Here is a 25,772-nt window from a genome sequence, read left to right on the forward strand (position 1 = left end):
ACCCCTTTTATGTCCTGTCTTCTTTGTGGCCTCTACTTGAAGGAATAAAGATTTTTTGGGATGTGTATACGCTTGCCTGTTTTTGTGTGTAAATTGATTAAATACCCTTATTTAATTGTAATCTGCATTTTATCATCCGTAAACTGCAAATTGAATACTCTAATCCTTATTTTATAAATATAATTTTATAGGTATTTCAGGATAAACACATTCTGTAATTTTATCCTGATAATCTTTACTACAATATTATTGTTTTATTTTATTTTTTATCTTTTTGAAGTTATAACTATTTGTGTTATACTGGTCATTGATCAAAATAGAAATAAACCGAGAATAATAAAAATAGGCCAATTTAAAACAAACATGCAAAACATATTATTGTTTTTTAATTGGGGGTGGGGTGGAAATATCCATATCTTTCAGGTGTGGCTTACATTTTGAAACTCTTGGACCAGTACCAAGAATTTGACTCCCTCCACTGGTTCCAGTCGGTACGGGAGAAATATGTGAAAGAAATCAGAGCATTAGCAAAACAACAGAATGTCCAATCAGCTAGTCAAGATGAGAAGTTGCTACAGACCATGAATCTTACTCATAAGCGACTGGAAGTTTGTTTGCAGGTATTTCAAATCATTAAATTGCAGTTTCAGATGTTTTTTAAACATCAAATAGGTATATGCCTACCGAAAGATAGGATCTCTTACAAGCTTCGTTAAGTTAGTGCTAATAATGCAATAACATTTTAAAATACTCAAACACTGCCCTCAGTTTTTTGCTAGAAGGCAGTTTTGGTGAATCACTAATGTTTAATCCAGATCTGGGCATTTCACAGCACTCAGGCCACATCCAGCCCCATGGGTGCTACAGGTTTGGCCAGTTGGTAGGGGTCGAGGCATTGGAAGTGGGGGGATAGTGAGGGGTGGGGGTGGCCATCACAATATACCCAGTTTCTTATGTGACCCCTTGGAAAAATTAAGTGCACATCCTTGGTTTAATCAGTAGCAAAAGTTATTAGAAATTTAGGTTTGTGAACTCAGTGACATTTAAATGTCTCCACTGCAATTGTGAGCAATGGCTAATACAGTTGTTTCCTGGCGTTCAAATCTACAAGCAACCCCCCCCCCCCCCCATACCAGGGTGTCAAACTCGATTTCATTGAGGGCCTCATCAGGGTTGTGTTTAACCTTGCGGGGCTGGGGGACTGTGGCCAGGGTAGGCGTGGCCAGCTTGACATCAATCATGTCAGGGGTGCTTGTTGTGGCCCGAGTGCTCTTCCAGAGAAAACAGCCTCCTGAGTTCCATTTTCGGCTCCCATGGCTTCCTGCAACCCTCTTCCAGTGAAAACAGACTCATAGCTGCCCTCCCGAGCTCCCTTTTTGCTGGCAGAAGCATTGCAGGCTGGTCCTTCGCTGTTTCCAGGGCGGCCCTGCGGGCCAGATCTAAATACCCCCCCATGCCAGATCCAGCCCCCGGGGCTTGAGTTTAACACCCCTGCATTGTCCTAAAGTCCCTTCCATACCTTTCCATGTATCTAGCATATGTGGGCAAACTCTCATCCTATCATTATCTGGAGGGGTTCCAAGGGACTGGTCTACTCATCAGTTCCTTGGTCTTTTGCAGAACTGTCTAGAGTTCTCCTCCCCTGGAAGCTTCAGGATAATCAATTGTTTTATGAAAATCATTTGAGTCAGATTCTTTTTTAATGGGTTGAAGTCTTAAATTAATTCGAGGCTTACGACACTAATGTCTATGAATCATCCAAATAATGCAAATAATCCAAAAATAATGCAAATAATGTAGACTGAAACAATTCCTTTTAACTACTTAGAACGGCCAACTAAAAATGTTGCTGACATGATTTGTCCCTTTGTGATAATAACACCAGGAACAAATTTTATTAATGGATTATAAATAATTGATCTTGGACAAGAAAATGTCCAAAGGAGCACAGTTGATTAGAAATAAGTACATTATAAATAGGGCATTAACTGTAAAAATCAAGAAATATACATTGAATTGTGTGCTTTGAGTGATATTCTTCGCTATATTATGTTGATAATATATAAGAGATGATATTGATAATTCCGTTATAAATTGTGTACAATATTTCTGCGAATTTCATATATTCATGCACCTTAAAATAACTTGGAGATTCTGTGATTATGTGGCATGTTAAAATATGCAGATCTTTTTTTCATTTCTCATAGGAATTTGAACTGCTTTATTTCTCACTAAGCAGCGCAAGGATCTTTTTTAGAGCAGATAAAACTGCAGCAGAAGAAAACCAAGATAAAAAAGACAGTGAAGGTTAGTAGGAAATATTCTGCTCTCTGGGAAGTTCTGGCACCAAATGCAAATTATTTTCCGCCCCTATGTGCACTAAGCTACAAACCCATGGAGGGATATTACTAGTAAAAAAAGTAGCATTCCATTTCTATAAGCCTGAATTTTGTTATTACCAATTTAGAGCATGAGTAGGCAATTCAGACTATTGGAATAATTCACAATATGCAATAGTACATTCATATTGTGAATTTTTTTACTGAGCAGATTGAACAATGATGCTAGAAAACATAACGAAATAGTAGGCTAATACAGGTAGTCCTTACAACCACAATTTAGCCCAACATTTCTGTTGCTAAGCGAGACCGCTGTTAAGTGAGTTTTGCCCCATTTTATGACCTTTCTTGCCATAGTTGTTGCTAAATTAGTAACATGGTTAAGTGACTTTGGCTTCCCCATTGACTTTAGTTGACAAAAGGTGATCATATGAGCCCTGGGATGCTGCAACCATCATAAATATGAACCAGATGCCAAATATCCAAATTTGCATCATGTGACCATGGAGAAGTTGCACCGGTTGTGTAAAAACAGTCATAAGCCACTTTTTCAATGCTGTTGTAACTTTGAATGGTTACTAAATGAATGGTTGTAAGTTGAGGACTATCTGTAGTGGTAAATAAAACAAAGATCTGTAATAGTTTAAAAATGATGCATTTATTGTAGCCTAAGTTCTTATGGGGCACAGTCCACTTCATCAGATAAATGGAATGTCGTCCCTTAGGAAAGTATAATCTATGTTTAGAAGAGAGAATAGCAAACTGTAGGCTTAACAGAAAATGAAATATAAGAATTTCAGATTGTGGCATAGTCTGTGCACATCATAGTTTTTGTGTGTGGCATAGTTTGCATTTTGATGTAGCTTACACATATTAGCTGTTTGTTGCTGTTTAGATAAATGATACCCATATTTTTGTTTCTTGACATTTCACTCTTTTATTTCTACCGATATTTAGGGGCAAATTCCTTTTGATTCTACCCCCATATAAAAGCCCTTCACAAATAGTTGTCCATTGGAAATTATTAGTTCAGAATTAATTGCATGATTTTTAAAAAATGTATTAAAATCTTCCATTTTTTTTAACTCAATACTCAGAACATAAAATTGTTGAAATTGGCCCTTTTTGTATTACAGAAGAATCTACAAAAACGAGCAACGACCTTTCAAATTCTTCTTCTGCAGATCCCCTTGTAAAATGAGAGCTCTGGTATGGTTAATTTACGGATGCGATTGTATTTCTTAATAGTATTTACAATTTAGAAACTAGATTAAAATAAGATTTTTAAGTTTTGCAGCATTCAAAAATAATAATTTATTTCTGTTACTCTCCAAATACGAGAACTCCTAACCTGAAATTACTTGCACTTGTTCTATGTATTTCTGCCAAACCTAGAAGAACTGTTAAATATTTGTTTAAATTGCATACAGCCTTAATGGCAGTATATTGAAATAGAGTACCGTGATATAACTGTGATTTCTGATTACTTATTTTATAAAGGGGGAACAATAATTGCACTGAATTTGGATGAGTTTACCCATCCAAACGTAATGGGTGAGGAAAATAATGATTACTTATAGATTCTGGTTCAGGGTAAGTTCTTACCCAGCAGAATTGCAAAAAAGAAAATAGTATTACCTCAGTGAGATTGTATAAAAGGTAGCTGTGCACATTTTGAAAAACGATTTGGAAGAAACAATTTAAGATTTCCATCAGCCAGCACCTCTTTAGTTGTTTTTTAAAGATTTTCCTCCCCAGGTTTCCTCAAAAGAAAGCAAAGCATGCTGCTTTAAGAGAGGTGTTTGTAGCAAAATTTTAAAACTGTACCTTTCATACAGATGGAAGTATGTAGAGATTCTCAGTCATCCAGGTCACGGTTGTCCGAAAAGTGCTTTTTCGGGAGGCAACTGGAAGCGTTTTTTCTTTTCCTTTTGAAGACATTTTGCTACTCATCCAAGAACTTTCTCCAGCTCTGACAGGATAGTGGGGAATGGAAGGATTTATATTCCTTGCAGACAGCTGGTCATTTGCATCTTTTTAGAGGGTTGTTGAAGCAGTGAGAATTTGTGTCCTCAGGATCATCCTTCTATATTCCTCACCATCCTTTTAGAGCTGAAGAAGCTTCTTAGATGAAAAGCAAAACGTCTTCAAAAAAAAACAACCCAAGAATGTCCAGTTGTCTCCTGAGTTTCACACAGATGCCTACTTTAATGAGTATCTGATAAGTGCTGTCTTTGCATGAGGTCTGAATTGTTTCTTCTGAATACTTTTCAAAGGGTGCAGAGCCCTAATTACAAAGTGCAATTTTACTGATTTTTTCCCCCCCAAAATGCTTTTTTTTTTAAAAAAAAACATCATTGTTTTGATTACCATTTGACTTTGCAAAGAAAGTAAATAGGAATAAGAAGAACAAATAACAAACTAAAATTTTAAAACAAGAGGGCTTTAATCTTTAAAAAATAGTTTTTCAGTTGTGCTTGTCTACTAATAATTCCTTTTCTACTTCGTTCACTTAAATCTGCTCCTGGGGGATTCAGGGATCATTTGGGGAGGGGGTTAAAAAGGGGAATGTTTCTCAGAGTGTAGTTTTATTTATGTGTTGCTTTATGTTCTGTAGAACTCTAGAACAACTGTGATTGGTTGAAATTGATGGGACCAGAGTGACATAAAACATCCATCTCATCGGTCTGATAGTGATCCAGAAGTGCTGTGAAATATCACATAATTTATTGTAATACTCGCTCAGCAGAGTTTTGGAGTGCCAGACACGTATGCTATTTTGATCTAAGGTGTGATTGAAAAGGGGGCAAATTTATGATGTAAAGGATGTAATTTGATGCATTTGTGAAGTTTTAAAATATTCTTATACCTAATGGATTCAATAATTCCAAATGTATCAAATTACATCCTTAATATGGTTGTTATTGCTTGTTTTCCTAGTGCATATAATTCCCCTTGGAAAAAAAAAACCTGTCTAATTCATAGACTTTACCAATTAGACTGCTGACTTAAATGGACAACTTGTATTGTCCCAGAGACTGTATAAAGCATACTAAGCTTAAGGTAGCTATGTGCTGTAATAAACATACTCATTTTCATACCTTTTTGGCATTTAATTTGAGAGACTCCTATTTTAGATACATGGCTAAACTGTACAGTATTAACTAAACTAACACCTTTGTGAAATACTGAAAACAAAATCCTGAAATTATCTAGATTCTAAAAGCATGTATATGTAATGTTGTGAATATGTATACATAGAGCTTTGTGAATATAGTGATGGTTGCTACTCTTACATTGAAATTGTAAAACCAACTAATGGAAAAATACGGTAATTTGGGCTTTGAATGCAAGTCTGTTTTTGGGAGCCTAATATTGTGTCCTTCTGCCATAGAAAGAGAAATTGTTATACTGCTTGGTCTTTCAGTAGATACAAGTCTTTCATGGCTGTTAGATGTGTGGCATATTAAACATGGGAATTATTTAACATAACAGTATAGGATCGGTGGTAGGTTCAGTAAGACATGGAATTATTGTTTGCCTTCTCCCGTTTCATCTTTTGAATAATCTGTCTTCCAACATGGAGACAGTAGCTATGGCATCTTCTCCATGTATTTTATTTACAAAAGCATGCCACAGAGAGATTTTTCTCTTTCAAATTCTTAAATCTTTATTTGTAAGGAATCTTTTATTTTCTATGAAATGCGTAATTGAACACAAATGCCTAGTCACTTCCAGTAAGGTCCTCTTGGTTATTACATGGTCTTCCAGAATAAAATCACAAGGCCTACCAGGAGCGATAGGGATTGACTCAGCAAAGCCATGAATATTTTGTACATTTGTATGTTTGAGCTTCTGCCAAAGTTTCTGAAAGGGAGGTCCTGTTTGTCATTGATCTATTACTCTGATCTATTCCACCTAGGTTCAAATTCTCAGGAATGAAAGGGACAAAATTATAACATGTCTTACTCCAATTCATTTACAAAAACAAAATGAAACAAAACAAAAAAACCCTGTTACCTCAATTCTTTATTCTGTTAGATATTCTGTACATAATGTTAATAAATGCAACTTTGGAAAAAAATGGATTTGTATATAGTGGTCACAAGCCTGGACTGTTTTGACTTCCTTGAATGCTGTGTCTTTCATGAGAACCAGGTTTGCCAATGTAGATTCTTCAATCTACAGCTAAGCGAGAATGCTAGGATTGATTTAATCAACTTCATGGGGCAAACTGAAATAGAATTTATTCTGTAGTAATGTATTGAAATAAATTTCCTTTAGAAATGTGCCCCACGTTCTTCCTAATGGATAACAAAAACAGTGAAGTATACTTGCTTAAATGTAATCATTGTCGGTCAGTTCTAATAGTTCTTCATTTATGGATGGATCACCACTAAGATACCTGTGTGGAATCTCAACAATACCTTCTGCTTCAACCTCTACAACAGGGGTATCAAACTTGGGCATATTGTGACGTATCACAAGGTTTTTGGCTTTGCAGAGCCGGGATGAGTGTGGCCTGCGTGGGCCCTATCCAACCTGCGGGCCTCCAGTTTTGACAGGCCTGCTCTAAAGCAGTCAAATTATTATCCGTTTCTGTTTCACTGCATATAGTTTATATCAACTAGATTGGACAGTAATATTAACCTGGGAGCAGATTCAGCTATTATAAGCTTATTGCACTTAAATGATTTGATCTACTTATATCTATTGTACTAAGTAGAACAATTTGAATATCATTAATACAGAAAACTTCGGTACAATACTCTTTCAGAAAATCTACTGGTATTTTTCTAGCCGCCTGGTTTAAAAATCTTAAGATGTAACTAAATCATAACATGTCCTGTATTCACATAAATTCTCCTCTATTTTTCAGGCTCTTACTTTAGCCATTATTGCTGAAACTGTTGTAGTGCAAGATGTGGACCTTGTTTTTAATATTGAAACATCATATAAACAAAGACAGATAAAATTCTTCATGAGATTCAGCTATCATTGTAATTTACTTACAACGTGTTTATAATTTAAAAGATTAAACCTAAAGCTGCCCAAACAGATATTTTTCCAAATTTGTGCTGGCCCCACAAGGAAGAATGTCAAATAAAGAAGATAGCATAAGCACTGGCCAGCTTGATCTTCTTTCTGAAGAAACTGCTTTTCCCAGGGCAGTGTGAAAATGATTTTGGTGCTGCTTATATCTAGGTTTGAAAAAAATGTTTTGTCTGAGGAATGGAGTCCCTCTTCTATCAATTTTGTAAACTTTCATGTAAAAGTAGGAAAGCCGTTATCTTGTCTTACAGAACAGTGCAAAAAGGTTAGCCTTTAACAGGCTTATTTGAATAGCAGTGACAACCACTGGCTCATCTTTCCTTCCGCCTTGGTAAATAACTGAGATTCATAATAGTTCTAAATTGCTTTCTGGTCCTTCTATTTTCTATTCGCTTGAGTTATTTGTTTTATCACAAATTAGGCACTTAATTTTGAAAGCTTAACTCAGACAAAAGTACAAAAATAAATATTAGTAGAAACTGTTATTGAATAGCTTTCTAAATAGCCTAGTTTAAAATAGCTTTCCCATTACTTTTTAAAAGGTATGCAAATAGGAGCAAAAATATTTATCACTGAGATTATAATCCAAACACTTCAAATCTGCTATCTAAACTATATTCCAAACATTTCAATTCTTCTATCTATTTTGCTTAAGATGCAAAATATTATTTTTTCCTGTGAAGTGCCTCTGTATTTTAATTCAGACTTTCAGAAACTTTGTGGCATGTGAAATTCCTTCCCCTCTACTATTGCTAGTAGAATTGTGTGAAACAGGTGTGTATTTATTTATAAATTTTATGAATGCATGCTCATGAGGAATTAAATCTTTGCTGGTGGTAGTGGTGACTTTGTGGTCCTCCCATCAGTATTCAAGATGGCTTGGTACCGAGAAAGAATTTTTAAAAGTCTGTCAGTTTCTATACCAAATATTTGGATCAAGTTCTTATCTCTTGGTGTTTCCTCTAGCCCATCTATGTTGGACCACAGCTGAGAGCACAGGCCACACTCTCTTATGGGCACCATCATCTCCATCTGAGATAAATTATAAGTTATGCTTCAGACTCCTGTTCTTCTCCATGTACAGCGTTGTCTTCTTCTGATTGCTCATTCAGTAACTTGAATTTTCCATCGTTAGTCAGAGGCATGGATGATATTAATTGAGCTAGGGCTTTTGGATCCTATAATTAAAAGGACAAATGACCATTATTCAAGGCAAATAAAATGTAATTTCATGAATGACTTTTCCAAAAGCAGCCTATAAATCAAGAGGGCCCGTTTCCTTTCTGTTGTGTTCCCAAATAAGATCAGCCCCTAAAAGCCATCGCTATTTATACCTGCAGTGACTTTTTCTTAAAAGTTCCCGTAAGGTACTGTATATCTTAACAATTCACATGTCTAGAGAAAGATTTGTTAATCATCTTACAAACATTGAATTAAGTTTATGGAATTTTCTGTATAGAATTAGCTCCAGATCACATCCTCTTAATTCCAAAGTAAAGATGATTTGTTTGAATTCTGTGTAGTCATAATACCAGAGAATCAAAAGCAAGATTTAATTCAGAGGATAAAGAATATGAAGTTAAAAATATTACCTTTCGAGCCTCAATGATTTCCTTCCCCAGATTTATTGCATAGCAAATCTACAGAAGAAACACAATGTCTCAGTACCACTTACATTTTTTTGGCTGATTATACTACCTATTTAAAACTGCAAATAAATGGATAAATTTCCTGAATAATTTCTCCTATCATTGGATCTGGATTACAGCCTCAGAAATTATATGGCAGAATTCCCAATAATAAAATTAAGACCACCAAATAATCTGTGGAAGCTTTACAATGCTGTACTAGCAGCATTTATGACAAAGAAAGACGCTTCAGATGGTTGCTGAAGCAACAGCTTTCTGGCACTGGCAGGCATTTAGAACAGATGTTTACTTCCAATTATTTGTCTGGCAGTAGTCATCTAACCATCCAGATATTTGACCATAATGCTCATAATATAATTAGCTATGGCTAAAGGAAATTGTAATCCAACAACCTACATAAAGGAACCCAAACCATACACCTTTCTATGGTAATGCTGCTCTATTTCCAAGCCACAGGTTGGAATTAACAAATGAAATTCTACCAGTGGGTCATTTTAAATGGATACCTCAGCAGAAGAAAACATTCCGTTGCAAGGCCAGGCACACATTCAGCCCAATTCACCTCACAAAGATGATGTGAGGAAAATAGGAGGAAGGTATTGTTGGATATGTTCTCTGCCTTGAGTTATTTGTAAAATAAATAATAAAATTGGGATAACAATAAACTCTCTGCTGCCTTGAGTTGTTTACAAAAATAATAAAGGCAGGATAAAAATAAACTTACTTGAACTGATCAATAAGCCCATTATATCAAGGTTACAGGTATTGTTTGACTTACAAATACAACAGGGCCAGAATTTCAATTGCTAAGCCATTTATTTGTTAAGTGAATCGTCATGTAGCTTGGCCTGATTTTACGGTCATTTTGCCATGGTCATTAAGTGAATTGATATGGTCATTAAGTCAATCTGGCATCCCCTCCCCCCATTCATTTTGCTTATTGGAAGCCGGCTGAAAAGTTGTCTTCTGATTATTGTGATTTCAACCTTCCCAGTGGCTTCCGGTAAACAAAGTCAATGGGGGATGATTGTGACCGTAGGATGTTGCAACTATTGTAAATGTGGGTAAGTTGCCAGGTGTCCATATCATGATCACATGATAGTTGAGATCGTGCAACATTTATAAATTTAAGGATGGAATCTAAGTCACTTTTTTCAGCACTAGCGTAACTTCAAACTACCATTAAACGAATGGTCGTAAGTCAAAGTCTACTGGTATCAAAGAGGGCATGTTGGATTGAAGGCTGCATTAGATTTTGTGCACTATAATTTGACAGTGGGCAAGACCAGAAACAATTTGGGGGTGAATCAGATTATTTGGAAAGTAACAAGCTGTTGGGAGATTTAAGAATTGGAACTCGACAAAAAATGAAACAAAGCTGGAAATAAATGTTTGGCCCAATCCATGCTGAGACTAGCAAAACTTGCTAGCTGCACATTTTATACTTTTAATGAACTTGCTGCTACTGCAGTTTTTATCTGACTACATTTTACAAAACAGATTGGGTCATTAGCTCATAACACTCCATTTCATTGAAGAAAACAGTTACATGCATTCATTTTAATTATACAACAAAGCCATACCTTTTCACCTTCGGTGTTACTCTCAAACACATAAGCACTCATGCCGTCTTCACCTGACAATTCAGAGACACAAACCACAAACCCAAACAGCCTCTTGTTTTCCTTGTGAGCAGCAAACTGTGTCACATTGGCTAATTCAAACTGAAAAAGAAAGTGAGAATAATATAAATTTACCTAAATTCTCAGGGACTGCAATCTTTCTGTGGTGATAAAAGAAAGCATATGCTTACATTTGATCTTGTAACCTGGGTTTGAGGATCTATCAATCTGTTAATGGGAAAAAAATATGTTCAACTTTAAAAGGCAATAATCTCCCATCATGATTATCGATTGAATCCAGAGGAAATCTATGAACAAAAGGATTTTTGATGCAGTTGAAACTCCTGCCAATAAGGGGTGGGGCATGGCATCTCCCTTCCCTTTCCAGACCCTGAAGAACTGTGATCAGTAACTTACCACTCCTGAAGGCAAGGTATTGCATTCATCATCAGTAATACTTTTCACTACTACAAGTTGGGATACACAAGGTCTTGGCTATTAAATTGAGGACTAAAGAGTATAAAAATGATTGACTAAACATGCCTTTTTGATCTAGCAAAACTTTTCATAAGTTCTTAGCCTCTCCCTCATTTCTTGAAGGACCAACACTGGAGCAGATGTGCATCAGAGAACAAAATCTGCCTCCTTTCCCTAATGCTTTTTCTCTACAACTAAAACCACAAAGAGGGCAACAAAACTAAATGAGGGAAAGATAAGTGGAAATGGATCAGAGATGGCAAACTTTGCTTACTTCAGGTCATTGCTGGTGACCAAGAGATGAGATTCAGTTGTACGGAAAATATTATGAATAGCCCGAGCTGCCAACACCTGCCGCATTGCTTCATAGATCACCTCCACTGAGTGGTCAGATCTGACAGCCATAGAGCCTAAAAACCGAACTACAAACATGTGCTGCAGGAGTGAATCTGTGGGTGAGGAGAGAAATGGAAGGAAATCTGTTTATATTGCCTTTCGACAGAACAATTTTCTTTAATAGACTCCTGAAAAAATGATTATTACTTCAAAGAGAAGTCTCCCCATCTGCAATATATTTCAAATCCCAGTCCACATATAGATGCTTAAATGGTGATAAATACTCTAAAACAGGGGTGTCAAACTCAAGTCCCAGGGCCAGATCTGGCCTGTGAGCCGCCCTGGAAGCAGCAAAGAACCAGCCTGTGGTGTCTCTGCCAGCAAAAACGGACCTCCATTTTCACTGGCAAATCACTCGGGCCACCACAGGTGCCCCCAACACGAGTGATGTCAAGCTGGTCACGTCCCCTCTCAGGTGCTATATACTGATGAAGCATGGACAAGAAACCAAAGCAAGGAAGGAGCAGCACTTCCTTTGTACTACAGGTGGTCCTTGCTTAGCAACCACAATTGGAATTAGCAACTTGGTCTCTAGGTAAAGTGGCCACTAAGAAATTGCCACCGTGCTTATGATCCTACTTTAGCTTTCCGTGACTTTACAGACTTATGAAAGTCATAAATGTGAGGACTGGTTGCAAAGTTACTTTTTCATCACCATTGTAACTATGAGGAGTTGCTAAATGAGTCCCTTGCTAAAAGGACTACTTTTATTTCTTCCAGTATTTCCTTACTCTCCTCTTCTCCTAACAAGAAAGAGACTCCTTTGACCAGAAGTCTGGTCTGATCATTTTCAAGGGCCTTTTGAGATTTAAGCTGAAGCTTGCACATGTACTGTATATAAGCTCCAGATTAGTCTCTTCCTGTGCAGAGTGCATTCATACACATTCTTTCAGTGGGGCAGTTCACATACTCAGTTATAAACTATCACGTTCTCAGTATGAAATAATTAGCCACCCCTTGCAATCTGTCTTTGTAAATATGGAACAAATGCAAATGCAGTACAAATGCTGAAGCTTATTTTTATCCATTTCTTTATCATATTTGCACAGCTTGACGGCTTCCTTCTGGTAGGAATCTCCTCTCTCTCCACCCCCAGATTCTTAGCCATATTAGCACTAAATGTATCCTTTCACCAGTTTACTGCTTACCCCCATGGAAACTAGATTTTTCCCTTCCAAGCTACCACAGAAAAAAGTGCAGCAGAAAGGAAAGCAGGGGATGGGCTAGACGTTAATTTTTGCACCCTTCTAGTCACCAGTTAAACTCTTCTGTTAAGTGAGAAATTGTGCAATGATAATGGTAACTATGAAAAGTGCCCTCAGTCATTCCATCCATCATTACAAATAAAGCTAATATATGAAGGGAGGGAAATTATTTTAAAAATGTGCATGGAGAGTGGTATACAACACTTAACATACGTAGCTGATACTGAGCTCTTTCCTCATCCTCAGCCCACAGCACGTTTCAAAAATTAAAATCAACCTAGTCCCCATCCTATAGAGACCGGAAACACTGTTGACTTCTGCTTATACATTTTTTAAGCCAAAGGAAATAGGTATTCTTGTTCTGACCGAGGCTTCCCAAGAGCATGAAGCAAACTCCTTGTCCTGACACAAATCCCTTTTATTAATTTACTGTGAATTCTTCTCATTCACATCCAACCAAGTCTTTCAAGGGAGGATTTACAGTCACAGTCTTTATCTGGTTTGGAGAGCTGCCAGGCCGATATCTGCAAAACTTGGCAAGGAGTCTCAGAGAGTCACGAACCAATTAAGCGAACTAATATTCTCCTGCAAACTCCATTACCAAATCGCTCCTCTTTTATTTCCTATGGGAGGAGCCATTCATTGTCCACCTGTGGCCTTAATCCCAAGTCGACCCCTGTTCTTTAGCTGTTCCCTTTGTCTGGCAACTCTGCGCATGCGCACACTGGGAACAGGCTGCTGCTGTTCGTCTGCATCACTGAGGTCTGACTCTGAAGGCAGCTGATAACTGTCAGATGGCTCTGGCGCCCACTCTGTCTTTGACCCAGAGCCCTCATCAGAGCCTTCCCTAGACTCCAGGACTGGCCCATGTTCCTCCCCAACCTCCTCACTGTCCGAATCTGTTGCAAGCACCGCAGGCCGCTGGCAGGCCACAACAATTCTGCACATCCCACAGCCACATTTAACAGACAATGAATAAACTACCAGGTGGCCTTAGTAGCATAGGCAAAATGGTTCTGTCTCCGAAAGTGGGACATTAACCTGGATGACTTTGAGACCAAAGCAAGCAGTGATGAACAGCGCTTAGAGTATCTACCTGCTTCATCCTCTTTCTCGCCATCTTCAGATTCTCCAAAAGGATTGGTACGTCTGCAACAGAACGACATCATTTCTAAAATACCATTTTCCAATACTAAGAGAAAGGTTAAATAAAAAAATAGAGTTCCTTGTCAAAAGAAAGGTTGTTGGCAGCCCGTACCTTCCGCCCCTGTGCTGATCTAGGAACTCTGTTGCAGGAAGCATAATGTCAAACTGAATGGGAGTTCCAGGTGCAATTAACTCCATGGGGATGAGAGCTTCAGCAGACTCCTTTGGAACTGTCTGGTCATTCAGAATATCCATGCACTTCCCATCCTGGCTAAAAAGAGAAAAGAGACGAGAAGGGGGCCCATTCAAAATATGCAATCAAAAAGGGATTATTACGAATGGAGAATCCATTAAAAATAACTAAGGTACAATTTTTCATGTGTTTTACTAGTTTCAAAGGCTGAACGAGGAAGAATAAGAAGCAGAGAGTGTATTTTAAGCAAATAACTCGTTCATTGGCATATGACTGATAAATATATGACCTTTTTATTGTGTTGTGGAATAGTTCTCCACTTCATAAGTAGAAGAGGAAATGCAGGATTAAATATTCCCCCAGGACAGAACTCTCTGCTTACACTAAAATTGCATGGTAGGGGAAAAGAAGGTTTTATATTCAGTGGGGAAGGACAAAACACAAGGCAAACACGAAGGTACCTGGAGGGGTGACCACCCTGCTTTGTTTCAAAGCTCGTGATTGGAGTCACAGCTTGCAGTGCTGTCTGATTTAACCTAATGGCAACTGCCTGAGGTAAAACAGAAGTGCATCTTTAAGTAATACTGTTTAAAGTTCTTGCATAAACATAAGTGAACTTCTCTTATAAGATAAATAAATTTGAAAAAAAAATCAACACATGCTCACTTCTGGGTTGTCGGTCAGGTAGATCTGTCGTGAAATGTTGTTGATTGCACTTATCCACTGTAACAACAAAGCAAATATTTAAAATAAGGCACCTGGATATTCCTGAATTCTTAATTGGTAGAATTGATTTTATCTAACAAATTAAAACTTTCCATTTACAGTGAAATGTTTTACCTCCTCATATTCCTTTTTGCTTTCTGCCTGGAGGGTTATGCCTCTAAAAAAAAAAACCACAGCCATTAATATGATTTTATTTTATCATTCTTGCTCAAGACTGCATGAATGAAAAATACAACACAATACAATTTAAGATCCAAAAGTTTGAATTCGCAGGATATTAATGGTGTGAGAATATTAATGTTGTGAAATCAGCCAAGCATAAAATATTCACATGTGTGGACAAAAAAGTCTTAGAGCAAAAAATAAGCTTCCCAGAATCACATTGCTTGAGTCGGACAGCCTTAGAAATCAAATCAAACCAAATCAAAATGTTTTTGAACTTCTAGATTAAACATTCTGGATCAAACGCCTGACCTTGAAACTGTTAGAATCACAAAGAAAAACCCTTATATCATGGTGTACAGATAAAAGCTTATTTGTATTTGCTGAAATATGCTTGTGTGCCTTCAAGTCATTATCGACTCCTGGTAATTATCAAGACAAACCCCTGGAGTTTTCTTTCAAGATTTCAGAGTTTAGCATTGCCTGCTAAACCACTTCTGGTTCCAGGCCTGAGAAAGAATGACTGGCCAAAGCTACCCAACTAGCTTTGTGCCTAAAGAGGGACTAGAACTCAGAGTCTTCTCTTTCTAGGCTGAAGCCTTAATCTCCTTAACCAAATTGGCTCCCGTTTGCTGAAATAGTACAATCATCATCATCATCCTCTTTTAACGACCCCATAATCCCTTGCAGGGTGGAGTCTGGGCAACTGAATGGAGCTAAGTGTTTACTGGCCGGATGCCCTTCCTTTCACCAATACGGAGTTTTTTTTTTCCAGCAGATATATTCTCAGTGTGCCTAGAGAGAGAAATATCTGCTTCTCCCTAGGATCAAACTCACAGTCTGATTGTGAGGCGAGAGCTCCACCTCTAGGCCACCACATCACTTGAAATATTGCAATAATGCAATAGTGTATTGCAGTGGCGTAGCGTGGGGGGTGCAGGGGGGGCCGGCCACACCGGGCGCAACATCTGGGGGGGCGCCCTGACTCGCCCTGCGCCGCCCTTTGCCGGACTGTGGCCGTCTCTTTCCTCCCGAGGAGGAGCTCGAAGGGCACCTGAAGGGAAGCAGGTGCCGCGGGGGTGGGAGGCGCACCGGGGCTTCGGGAAGGCGCCGGCTTCCCGGGGCGCTCCAGGCGGAGCCGAAGGAGAGCGGCCCTGCGCTGCGCTCCGTCTGCCCGCCGCTGCAACGCCACCGCGTACTCCCGCTCCGCCTGGAGCGCCCCGGGAAGCCGGCGCCTTCCCGAAGCCCCCGGTGCGCCTCCCACCCCCGCGGCACCTGCTTCCCTTCAGTCGAGCCTTTTCCTGCTGCCCTTCGAGCTCCTCCTCGGGAGGAAGGCAGGAGGCCAGCATGGAGAGCCTCACTTGACTGATGCCGACCCAGGGGCAGCTGCAGTCGGGCCGCCCTCGCTTTAGGGGGCGCAAATTACTTGCCTTGCCCCGGGTGCTGACAACCCACGCTACGCCACTGGTGTATTGCACTTGAAATAGTGCAATACAATGCTTGTATTGTTCTTTCTTAGATGCTGACAACAGCATCCTTTTTAAATTTCTATACTGCTAAGTTCCAAATGTTATTCCTGGTGGCTCATATTCAAGAGGGAGGGCACTTACCTAAACTCATGAGAGGCGATTCCATAATATGGGGGTGTAACTGAAAAACATTGCTGCCGTCCCTGCCTCTTAGCTACTTTAAACTGATTAGGTGCTACAACGTTAAAAGGAAAGCCATGCATAAGGCCAAAATTACTTTTGCAGTAATTCCTACATAATCCAGAAAAACTTGATTTAGATTAAGTGGAAGAAATCAAGTAGACAAAGCAGCTCAGTTAATGCAACCTCGCCGAGAATGACGAAGCTTTCCTTCTAGCAGATGCCTTGATCCCCAGATCCTGACCCACATACGGTTTTCCTGTTGGAGTGGTGATCTGAAAGCAGTAACGTCGGTCTTCACAATCAATGGCCATCACAGAGCAGTTGTCCAAATCTTGAATCAATCCACCAGCGACTGCACCCCTGGGCTGACACATCAGGTTTCCGCCCTGGGTGAAGAAATACAGCCTGTCCCAGGTGGTTGTCACAAGGCCTGTTTTGCTGCAAAAAAAAAAAAAAACACCTTTTCAAGATTTTTTTTTTTAAACAGCACTGGAACATATTTGCCAAATTCATTCCAACAAGACCGTCTGATTGTCTTCAGCACATGGATTTTTTAAAAGACTATATTTTGCCATGTTTATATCACTAGTGACAGCTTTTACGTATTTTTCAGGGGTTGGATTTTATAACGCTGCTACATTGCTGAGAGGTTTCATTGTTTGAAACCAGAGGTGGTATTTAGCCAGTTCTCTCCGGTTCAGGCGAACCGGTAGCAGCGGATGCGGGAGGCTCCACACACCCACCCTGATGTAATGTGCGAGCATTGTGCATGCGGAGAAGGAGGTGCGCATGTGCAGACCCGGCACAAATGTGCACTCACATTTGTGAACCAGTAGGGAAGGTAAGTGCATCCCACCGCTGTTTGAAATGTCCAGATCAATAACCTGCCTATACAGTTACTAAATATGGCTGGACAAATGGAGACTGTTACTTTTACCACAATGCATCCCACAAATTAGATGCATCCCACAAATGGAATGGATATTTACAATGTCTAAAGCATATGTAGATATTAATAAGCTTCCATAAGCAGAGGCTAAATGGAAAAAAAGAAATAGCTGTTTTCCCCCCAACTCCTCTCTGTTGAAGCCTGCTGTATATGGACCTTTAAAAAGGCCCTCATATAAAGATGTAAATATTTTATTCAATCTAACCATCTGGATCCTAGGCACTTTTTTGTAATTACCCTGTTTCCCCTAAAATAAGCCCTCCCTGGATAAGTCCAATCGGCCTTGTGAGTGCATGCGCTAAAATAAGCCCTCCCCCAAAAAATAAGCCCTCTCCAAAAATATTGCAATACAGCAGCATCTATGACATGACCAAGCTCACCGCCTCCTGCACCTCAAAAATAATAAGACCTCCCCGAAAATAAGGCCAAGCGCTTATTTCAGGGGGTCAAAAGAAAATAAGACCCTGTCTTATTTTGGGGGAAACACGATACTAGTGCATTTTTCCACAGCACAAGAAGTATCTTACCACTCTTTAAGATTCAAAGTAAATGTAAAAAATGGTGTTTCGTCTATTTTTATTGTCCAAATTAGATAGGAGTACTGATAATAATAATAATTTTTAAAAAGCTGAAATGACCAATCTACCAAGATAAATAAACAATCCTGAGCTTCCACATTACTTTCTAAGGTTTAGGTAGCCTGCTTTCTGGATAAGGTTTTTGTTGATGTCAGGAGAAGCATCAAAATCGGGCGTATATACTGATTCCCCAACTGAAAGCAGATCTTGCTGAGATACCCGCATGGCTTCAACTTCGGCATCCGATTCTTCTTGGATGCTGTAATTCATAAATAAAATTAAATCACTTCACCGTCATGCAACTTCTGGTGAACTTTTACGTGTGTAATTAATACAGCTGGGCATTGAAGATTATTTACAAATATGTTTTTCATAAGCACTTAAGAGCTACAAAACAGGGTAAGAATGTGCATTTGCAAGTAATTATGAACCACAATAGCAGCATGATTTCATCTATATCTTATATGATAAAGGTTTTAGGCTGCTCACAGCATCAAATCTAAAACGCAGGCAATATGTTTCAGAAATCACTTTTGTGATATGCTATGTTGCTATTTTAGTGCCGTTTCCTATCTCTAAAACAGTTACAGCTCTATAGAGATGAATAGTGGGAGAAAAATACACAATTACTTTCAGGATACCTCATTAGGCAGCATAAATTATAAGACAACATCTTCCAGACATATTGGACTATAAATAACACAATTATGGCATGGCCAATTATGGCATGGCCAATTATCAGTTGGATTTCAATATAAATCATAGCCGAACAGGCTTTTGATGGTATTTTCACATCAAGACACTTCTATCTCCGTTTCTCTCCCTCTCTCTCTCTTCTTGCTCATCATGTAGGTAAGAACAATGGAAGCAAAAATTTTCCTCGTTCCTCAAACTGCAAAGCAATATAAACAGGAATATGATGTTACCTCTGCACCATATTTGTAACCGATGTTAAAAAGCCATCCAGCTTTTTTGAAAACCTCTCTGCTCCTTTCTTCAGAAAATTAATCTGAAAAGGATAAAAAGGAAGCTGAAAACTTTGACTAGCAAATGGCTCACTCCAAGGGTCTCCAAACCTTAGGAAGCCAGTAGATGCACATTGTATTTTGAGAGTTTTTCTGGATCCTCAAAGAAAATGGGGGCTTGGCCATTCATAAAACAGCATCACCATGGGCACAGTCAGTCTAAAACACTTGTAATAGTTGCCCAGCCTTGGCAAGGGACCCATTCTTAATTTGCATCTTAATTTTTAGTCTTTTGAATATCTATGGAACAATGTGAAATTCAAGACTATTTTTTTTTAATAAATAGGATCCTAGACACTCTGAAAAATTTAAATCAGTATTAAAATGACTAAAAAGAATAAGCCAGGGGGCACCAAGCGAAACACTGTTTATAGGCAAAATATCTCTTTAAAATTCAGCTTAAATTCAGTCTATGATCTTGCCCATTAATCTCCCCCCTCCCTCTCACTCTCTGTTATGAAATAATTGTAAGCATTCTCTCTTGTAGCATCAATATTCCTCACTTCAGTTAAAATCCATGGATGCTGATGTATACAATTTATTTAACAAGCCTTACATTTGTTAGTTTAAGAGTAGGCTATTATTCACACTTTTTATCATTCACTCATAAAAAAGATCAGAGCTTTGGTTTACAATATTAGGGAACAGAGGTACTTTGAATATAAAGTGACTGAAATACTAGGGATCTATTGTCTTGCTCAGACATATATTTGCAAATGAGATATTCCACTGCACTGAAAAATAATTCACAGCTCCTTCCGTAGCTAAAAATCTGTCCTGCTTAGAACTACATACCTGTGACTGTGCATATCCCAGCATGGGCTCCATCATAGCAATTCTTTTACGATACTGTAAAGCATTCAAGGCACAGTAATATTGTAATGATGACAGATGCTGCTTCCTTCGCGCACTGGCGACCTCTTTGGCAACTTCAGCCTTTAGCTGAATAATAAAATGTTTATAAAACCCAGACAAGTATCAGCAGTCAGCTTTTTTTTTCCCTTCAAAAGAAGCTGAAGAATGCAACATACAACGGATAAGATCACATCAAAGTCTATGGAAAGCACTTGGACTATATTGCATATTTCAACTTTCAGGATTCTCGTTCCGAGAACGGCACCCATCCATGCCGTTCCAAATAATTCAAATGCTACCATAAATGTTAAGCAATCTTCTCCATTACATTTTTATTTGTATGAAATACCGGTAGATGTGTCGCATGTAACTTTCTGCCCGCTTGTATTTTTTCTACATGCCCAGAATTTGCGGGTTTTTTTTTAAAAAAAAAATCTAAAACCTGAAACACATACCTTTCCATTGTCTTTCTTTTTGGGTAGCCTGCTGTACCTGGCCATGGACATGTCATGTTCTGAAAGAAAAGGCAACCTTTGAGCCTCACAACTGAAGCTGCACATACACCAGTGAATTCTATTAAATCAAAGATAAAAATGTGAGCCGTACCATTGCTTGCAAGACTGAAGAGATCCTTTAAAGTGCTTACTTCTAGGGAGAAAGTAAAGAAGATAAACCAACAATGTATGCATTACATTTTTTTCCAGATATGTGGATTAAATCTTGGACAGAAATAGAACTCTTTCTTTAAATTTAATTTCCATCTGCTTTACTTAAAAATTTCTATACAGTTCTCACCAAATAGGTTTCATTAATCAACCCAAGAAAATGTGGGAGCGAAAGCTTCTATCCTCGTAGCATCTTTGTTTTATTACAATTTCTGTTTTAAATCCAATGTCCAGAATGTCTTTACAGGAGGGAAATCTGGCAGACTATTTAGAAATGACTAGGGTAGATAAAAACCTGAAGGCTGTAGACAAGATCTCATTTCCTTCATTCCCCCACACCCATCAGGATTGTCCATCTTATTTTGAAGTAAACATGTAGGGAAACGAACTGGTAAGCTGTTCTGTGTTCAGTGTTGTTATTATTACATATAATATTCCTGTCTATCACTTTTGAGATTTCTTAAATAAAAAATATTTTATTTATTTCTTCCCTTTAATTTTCTATTCACACAGTCTCTCCGGGAAATCATAAAAAGATAAGTCCTCACTTAACTACCCTGCCTGTTGCTAAGTGACAGAGTTGACATAAATGTTCCACTTAGGCTGCCTCTGCTTCAACTCACCCCCATCCACTTATCTCTCTCTCATCTTTGCCCTTTTGGCAACATATCTACCCATTGCTGCCAGCTGCTCCATCCCCCAGCCCTGTCACTCACCCCATGCACCCCACTCTGCATTACTATCACTTGGGGTCTTCTTTTAAGACGAGTAACAGAATAACAGAGTTGGCCTGGGGCACCTGGGCCTTTCTTTTTAATGTTGATTAAGGCCTTGGTTTCTGCATTGGCCTCCTTTTGAATGCCAAAGTCCTTGTTTAATGAACAGAAGCCCTAAACAGAACATGAGCACAGGCCTGGGTGTGTGTGGCAGGGGTGAAATCCAGCAGGTTCTGGAGAACCGGTAGCGGAAATGTTGAGTAGTTTGGAGAACCAGTAGCAGAAATTTTCAGTAGTTTGGAGAAGTAGTAGCGGAAATTATGAGTAGTTCGGAGAACTGGAAAATGCCACCTCTGGCTGGTCCCAAAGTAGGGTGGGAATGGAGATTTTGCAGTATCCTTCCCCTGCCACGCCCACCAAGCCGTGCCCACCAAGACAGACCACGCCTACCATAGAACCAGTAGTAAAAAAATTAGAATTTCACCACGGAGGCGGGGTGGGGGGAGGCAACAGAGACCCTGACTGCAGTAGCACAAAAGAAGGTTCTTTTGTGGCACATGCACTGGGCTGGTCAGCTAGCAACAACACATAGGCATATGGCCAAAAGGGAGTTGTAAATGTGGGTGAAGGAGGGGGCAATTTTTGTTCATGTGACCACTGCAAAGGCTTCAAGGACCAGTTGTTTCTACGATCTTATAGAAGTTTGTATTTAATACACATTTTTTCCCCTGACCAGATAAATTTGGATATCATTTTATTTAGTTGTTCGGAAAAAAATTTCTCTAATTTAATCGGTATTGTTTGGAAAAGATAAAGTAGTTTGGGTAATACATTCATTTTAATTGTTGAGATTCTGCCGATTAGTGATATCTGTAGTTTAGTCCAATTATCCAAATCTTTTTTGTATTTGTCGTAGCAATTTATTGTAGTTATCTTCTTTTATTATAATACATTTTGCCGATAATCATATTCCCAAATATTTAATTTTCTTGGCCCTCAAAATTCCCAATTTCTCCTCCAGTTCTTCATTTTGTCTTTTGATTAAATTCTTAAGTTAATATTTTAGGTTTCTCTTTATTTATTTTAAACGCTACCACTTTACCGAATTGGTTTATGTCTTGTAATAATATTAGTCCAGTTTCTAGGGGTTCCTCTATGATAAATGCTATATTGTCCGCAAAGGCCTGCACTTTGTATTTCTGTGTTCTAATTTTCAATCCCTTTATGTCCTTGTTCTGTCTAATTTGTAAAATCAATGTCTCTATTGAGAGGATAAATAACAGGGGAGATAGAGGGCATTGCTGTCTTACCCCTTTGGTTATGCTGAAACGTTCTGTTGCTTCCCCATTTAGTATTATTTTTGCCCTCTGACTAGAATATATTGCTCTGATCATCCCGATAAATTTCTCTCCAAAGTTCATTACTGCTAGTTGATTTATAAGAAAATCCCAATTCAGGTTATCAAATGCTTTTTGTGCATCAATAAATATCAATGCTGCTTGTTTTCCTGAGTGTATCTCGTAGTAGTCTAATATGTCCATTATCATTCGTATATTGTTTTTTTATGTGTCTGTTGGGTAGAAATCCATTTTAATCTGGGTGTATGATTCCGTTTAATATATTTTTAATTCTTTCCGCCGTTATTGTCATACATATTTTATAATCAAGGACCAGTTGTAAGTCCCTTTGTTGAGCACTTTTATGGTCACTGAAATGATAGACATTAAGTGAGGACTGCCTGGTAATGAGAAGGCAGCCTGTGGAAATTCCCAGCCAGGAAGAAACATTTCAATTATTTACCTGTAAGATCTTTCTCACGAAACTGGATGACAGGAAGAACCATTGTGTCTGCAAGTTGTTTCGCCAGTTCAGTGTGTAAAACGTTAAGCTGAAAAACAGGAAAGCAATGATACTATCTCTGTACTACAACCCTGGAAATATCTCTCAGCCTCAATTTCATCTCTAGATAATAATCTTAATAAAGCTGATATAAGCAAAGGAAATCAGAGAAAGGAAGAAAAAAATTGACATTGGATTGGAGAAAACCAACATTATTTCTTTTCACCTGCTGCATATAGCTTGATTGGGATCCTCTCTAATATATATATAAACACACACACACACACACACACACGAATAGTATTTATCTTCAAAATCATTTTGTATGTATTCACATCTCAGCAATCTCTTGATCTCATATCAAGCCATACAGTACATCTTCTAATTTTTGAATCTCTTATTATGGAATTATCAACTTTTTAATGTAGAATGGTTACATGTTGAATTCTGTTTATTACTATTAAGCTCTGTTATAATTGCAGGGATTAAATGACTGACAGATGCCCTTTTAGCTGTCAAGTCCATCTCTTGTTCACTGCAGGAAACCCTAAAAATAAATCAATCTAAATATGAAGTTAACAGTCTGGTGTATTTTTTGTGGAACATCTTTTGATCAATAAAAGACTACTTAAAGTGCATCTGTTTTGATGAACAGTATGTGTGTGTAAGGGGGGTGGGGGAGAAGGAAAGACAAATTAACCAGTAAGAGTCTTAAAAACTTCTTTAAGGACTCATCCATGCTTCGTTTACAGAATAAGTTATACCTATAAAGTACTGTATATCCCAGCAGATTTATCTTCATCTATACAATAACATTTCTGGAGTAAGCTTTTGAATGTAAATGATTTCATCACATCTCTTCTTCAGTTTATATTTACAAACAGACCTTGACTTACAACCATTCATTTAATGACAGTTCTAAGTTACAATGGCACCAGAAAAAGTGATTTATGACTGGTTTTCACACTTACGACCATTGCAGCATCTCCATGACCACATGATCAAAATTTGGGCACTTGGCAACTGGCATGTATTTATGACAGTTGAATTGTTATGGGGTTATATGATCACCACCTACTGCCACCAGTAGCCTCCCACCATCCAGTACGATCCCACAAAGTTGGCCTCGTCAGGGTGCCGTCGGCCAGACAGTGTCGGCTGGTGACCTCCAGGGGGACAGCCTTCTCTGTGGGAGCGCCTTCCCTCTGGAATGAGCTGCCCCCGGAGCTTCGCATAATCCCCGACCTCCGGTCCTTCTGACGCGCCCTAAAAAGTTGGCTTTTCCAGCAAGCCGGCCTGGCCTGTTAATTTTAACTCATTTTTAAATGTATTGTCTTTTAAATTCGGTTTGTTTTTTTGCATATGGATTTAATCTTTTTTAACTTTTGGGATGTGTGTTTTTTAATGTTGTACGCCGCCCTGAGTCCTTTTGGAGAAGGGCGGCATATAAATCCAAACAAACAAACAAACAAACAAACCATTTGTAACTTTCCCAGAAAAGCTTCTGACAAGTAAAGTCAATGAGGGAAGCCAGATTCACTTAGCCAACACATGATTCACTTAATAACTGCAGTGAATCACTTTACAACTGTGGCAAAAAAAAGGTTATAAAATGAGACAAAATTCACTTAACACAATTGCCTTGCTTAGTAACAGAAATGTTCGGCTCAACTGTGGTAAAATGAGGATTATCTGTACATGTATTCCAATGTTAATGTTTGCATTCTAGAGACGTATTGATTTTGTTCATTGTTATGTTTGATATTTTGATTATTTACTACTTGCATTTATAAAACGGGGGAAAATCTGAATCTCATGAAGAAATGCAGGTGGTGCCCCCAGTTGTGTACAGGTAGTCCTCGACTTATGCCCAAAAACGGAGCCCAAAATTTATGTTAAGTGAGACATTTGTTAAGTGTGTTTTGCCCCATTTTAGGATCTTTCTTGCCACGGTTGTTAAGTGAATCACTGCAGTTGATAAGTTAGTAGCCTGGTTGTTAAGTGAGTCTGGGTTCCCCATTGACTTTGCTTGTCAAAAGGGCGCAAAAGGGGAACCCCATGACCCCAGGACACAGCAATGGTCATAAGTAGTTGCCAAGCCTCTGAATTTTAATTACATGTTCATGGGGATCCTGGAAAGGTTGTAACTGTGAAAACAGTCATAAGTCACTTTTTAAAGTTCCATTGTAACTTTGAAGAGTCACTAAACGAACTGTTGTAAGTCGAGGACTACCTGTAATGCAACATTTCTCCAACCAGCATGAGGATGAAAGGAAGCACAATTTAACACACTCAGAAGGTAGCAGAAGGTTTGTAAAGACCGATCAAGAGAATCGCTCACTCTGTAGTTTTCCCACATGATGTCCAAGTTTACAATCCGGAATATCTGCATGCATCCTGTGAATTGCCTCTAGTGGCGAAACTAACCATATCTTAAAAGTGTATGAAGCTGAACACTAAGATTATTCCACCAAAAGTTCCAAGGGAGTTTACTTCACAAAATGCAAAGACTCAACACATAAATAA

The 25,772-nt window shown here is 38.5% G+C and overlaps 2 protein-coding genes across 4 annotated transcripts in view; one reads left to right on the top strand and one right to left on the bottom strand.

Moving 5' to 3' along the window:
- Nucleotides 1–6,433, top strand: part of WASHC4 (WASH complex subunit 4) — a 44,668-nt gene extending 38,235 nt beyond the window's left edge. Inside the window, exons 31-34 of the mRNA XM_081956649.1 lie at nt 424–620; nt 2,208–2,307; nt 3,476–3,548; nt 4,957–6,433. Coding sequence (XP_081812775.1) covers nt 424–620; nt 2,208–2,307; nt 3,476–3,540 — 362 coding nt within the window. The 3' untranslated portion in view covers nt 3,541–3,548; nt 4,957–6,433. The remainder of the gene's footprint in view (nt 1–423; nt 621–2,207; nt 2,308–3,475; nt 3,549–4,956) is intronic.
- The window catches only part of APPL2 (adaptor protein, phosphotyrosine interacting with PH domain and leucine zipper 2), a 31,468-nt gene continuing 12,046 nt past the window's right edge, over nt 6,351–25,772 (bottom strand). The window contains exons 5-21 of one of the 3 annotated variants that reach the window (XM_081956651.1): nt 23,208–23,295; nt 20,633–20,671; nt 20,482–20,540; nt 19,967–20,113; nt 19,073–19,155; nt 18,250–18,405; nt 16,803–17,057; nt 14,920–14,962; nt 14,746–14,802; nt 14,541–14,629; nt 13,999–14,157; nt 13,837–13,889; nt 11,414–11,588; nt 10,854–10,890; nt 10,624–10,764; nt 8,984–9,031; nt 6,351–8,569 (exon numbers count right to left, since the gene is read on the bottom strand). In XM_081956651.1, coding sequence (XP_081812777.1) covers nt 8,441–8,569; nt 8,984–9,031; nt 10,624–10,764; nt 10,854–10,890; nt 11,414–11,588; nt 13,837–13,889; nt 13,999–14,157; nt 14,541–14,629; nt 14,746–14,802; nt 14,920–14,962; nt 16,803–17,057; nt 18,250–18,405; nt 19,073–19,155; nt 19,967–20,113; nt 20,482–20,540; nt 20,633–20,671; nt 23,208–23,295 — 1,758 coding nt within the window. In that variant the 3' untranslated portion in view covers nt 6,351–8,440. Of the gene's footprint in view, nt 8,570–8,983; nt 9,032–10,623; nt 10,765–10,853; nt 10,891–11,413; nt 11,589–13,836; nt 13,890–13,998; nt 14,158–14,540; nt 14,630–14,745; nt 14,803–14,919; nt 14,963–16,802; nt 17,058–18,249; nt 18,406–19,072; nt 19,156–19,966; nt 20,114–20,481; nt 20,541–20,632; nt 20,675–23,207; nt 23,296–25,772 lie in introns of all 3 variants that reach the window. The other 2 variants (XM_081956650.1, XM_081956652.1) reach the window with 2 other exon arrangements.

Source organism: Natrix helvetica, assembly GCF_964273705.1.
Source record: "Natrix helvetica genome assembly, chromosome: 6".
NCBI lineage: Eukaryota > Metazoa > Chordata > Lepidosauria > Squamata > Natricidae > Natrix > Natrix helvetica.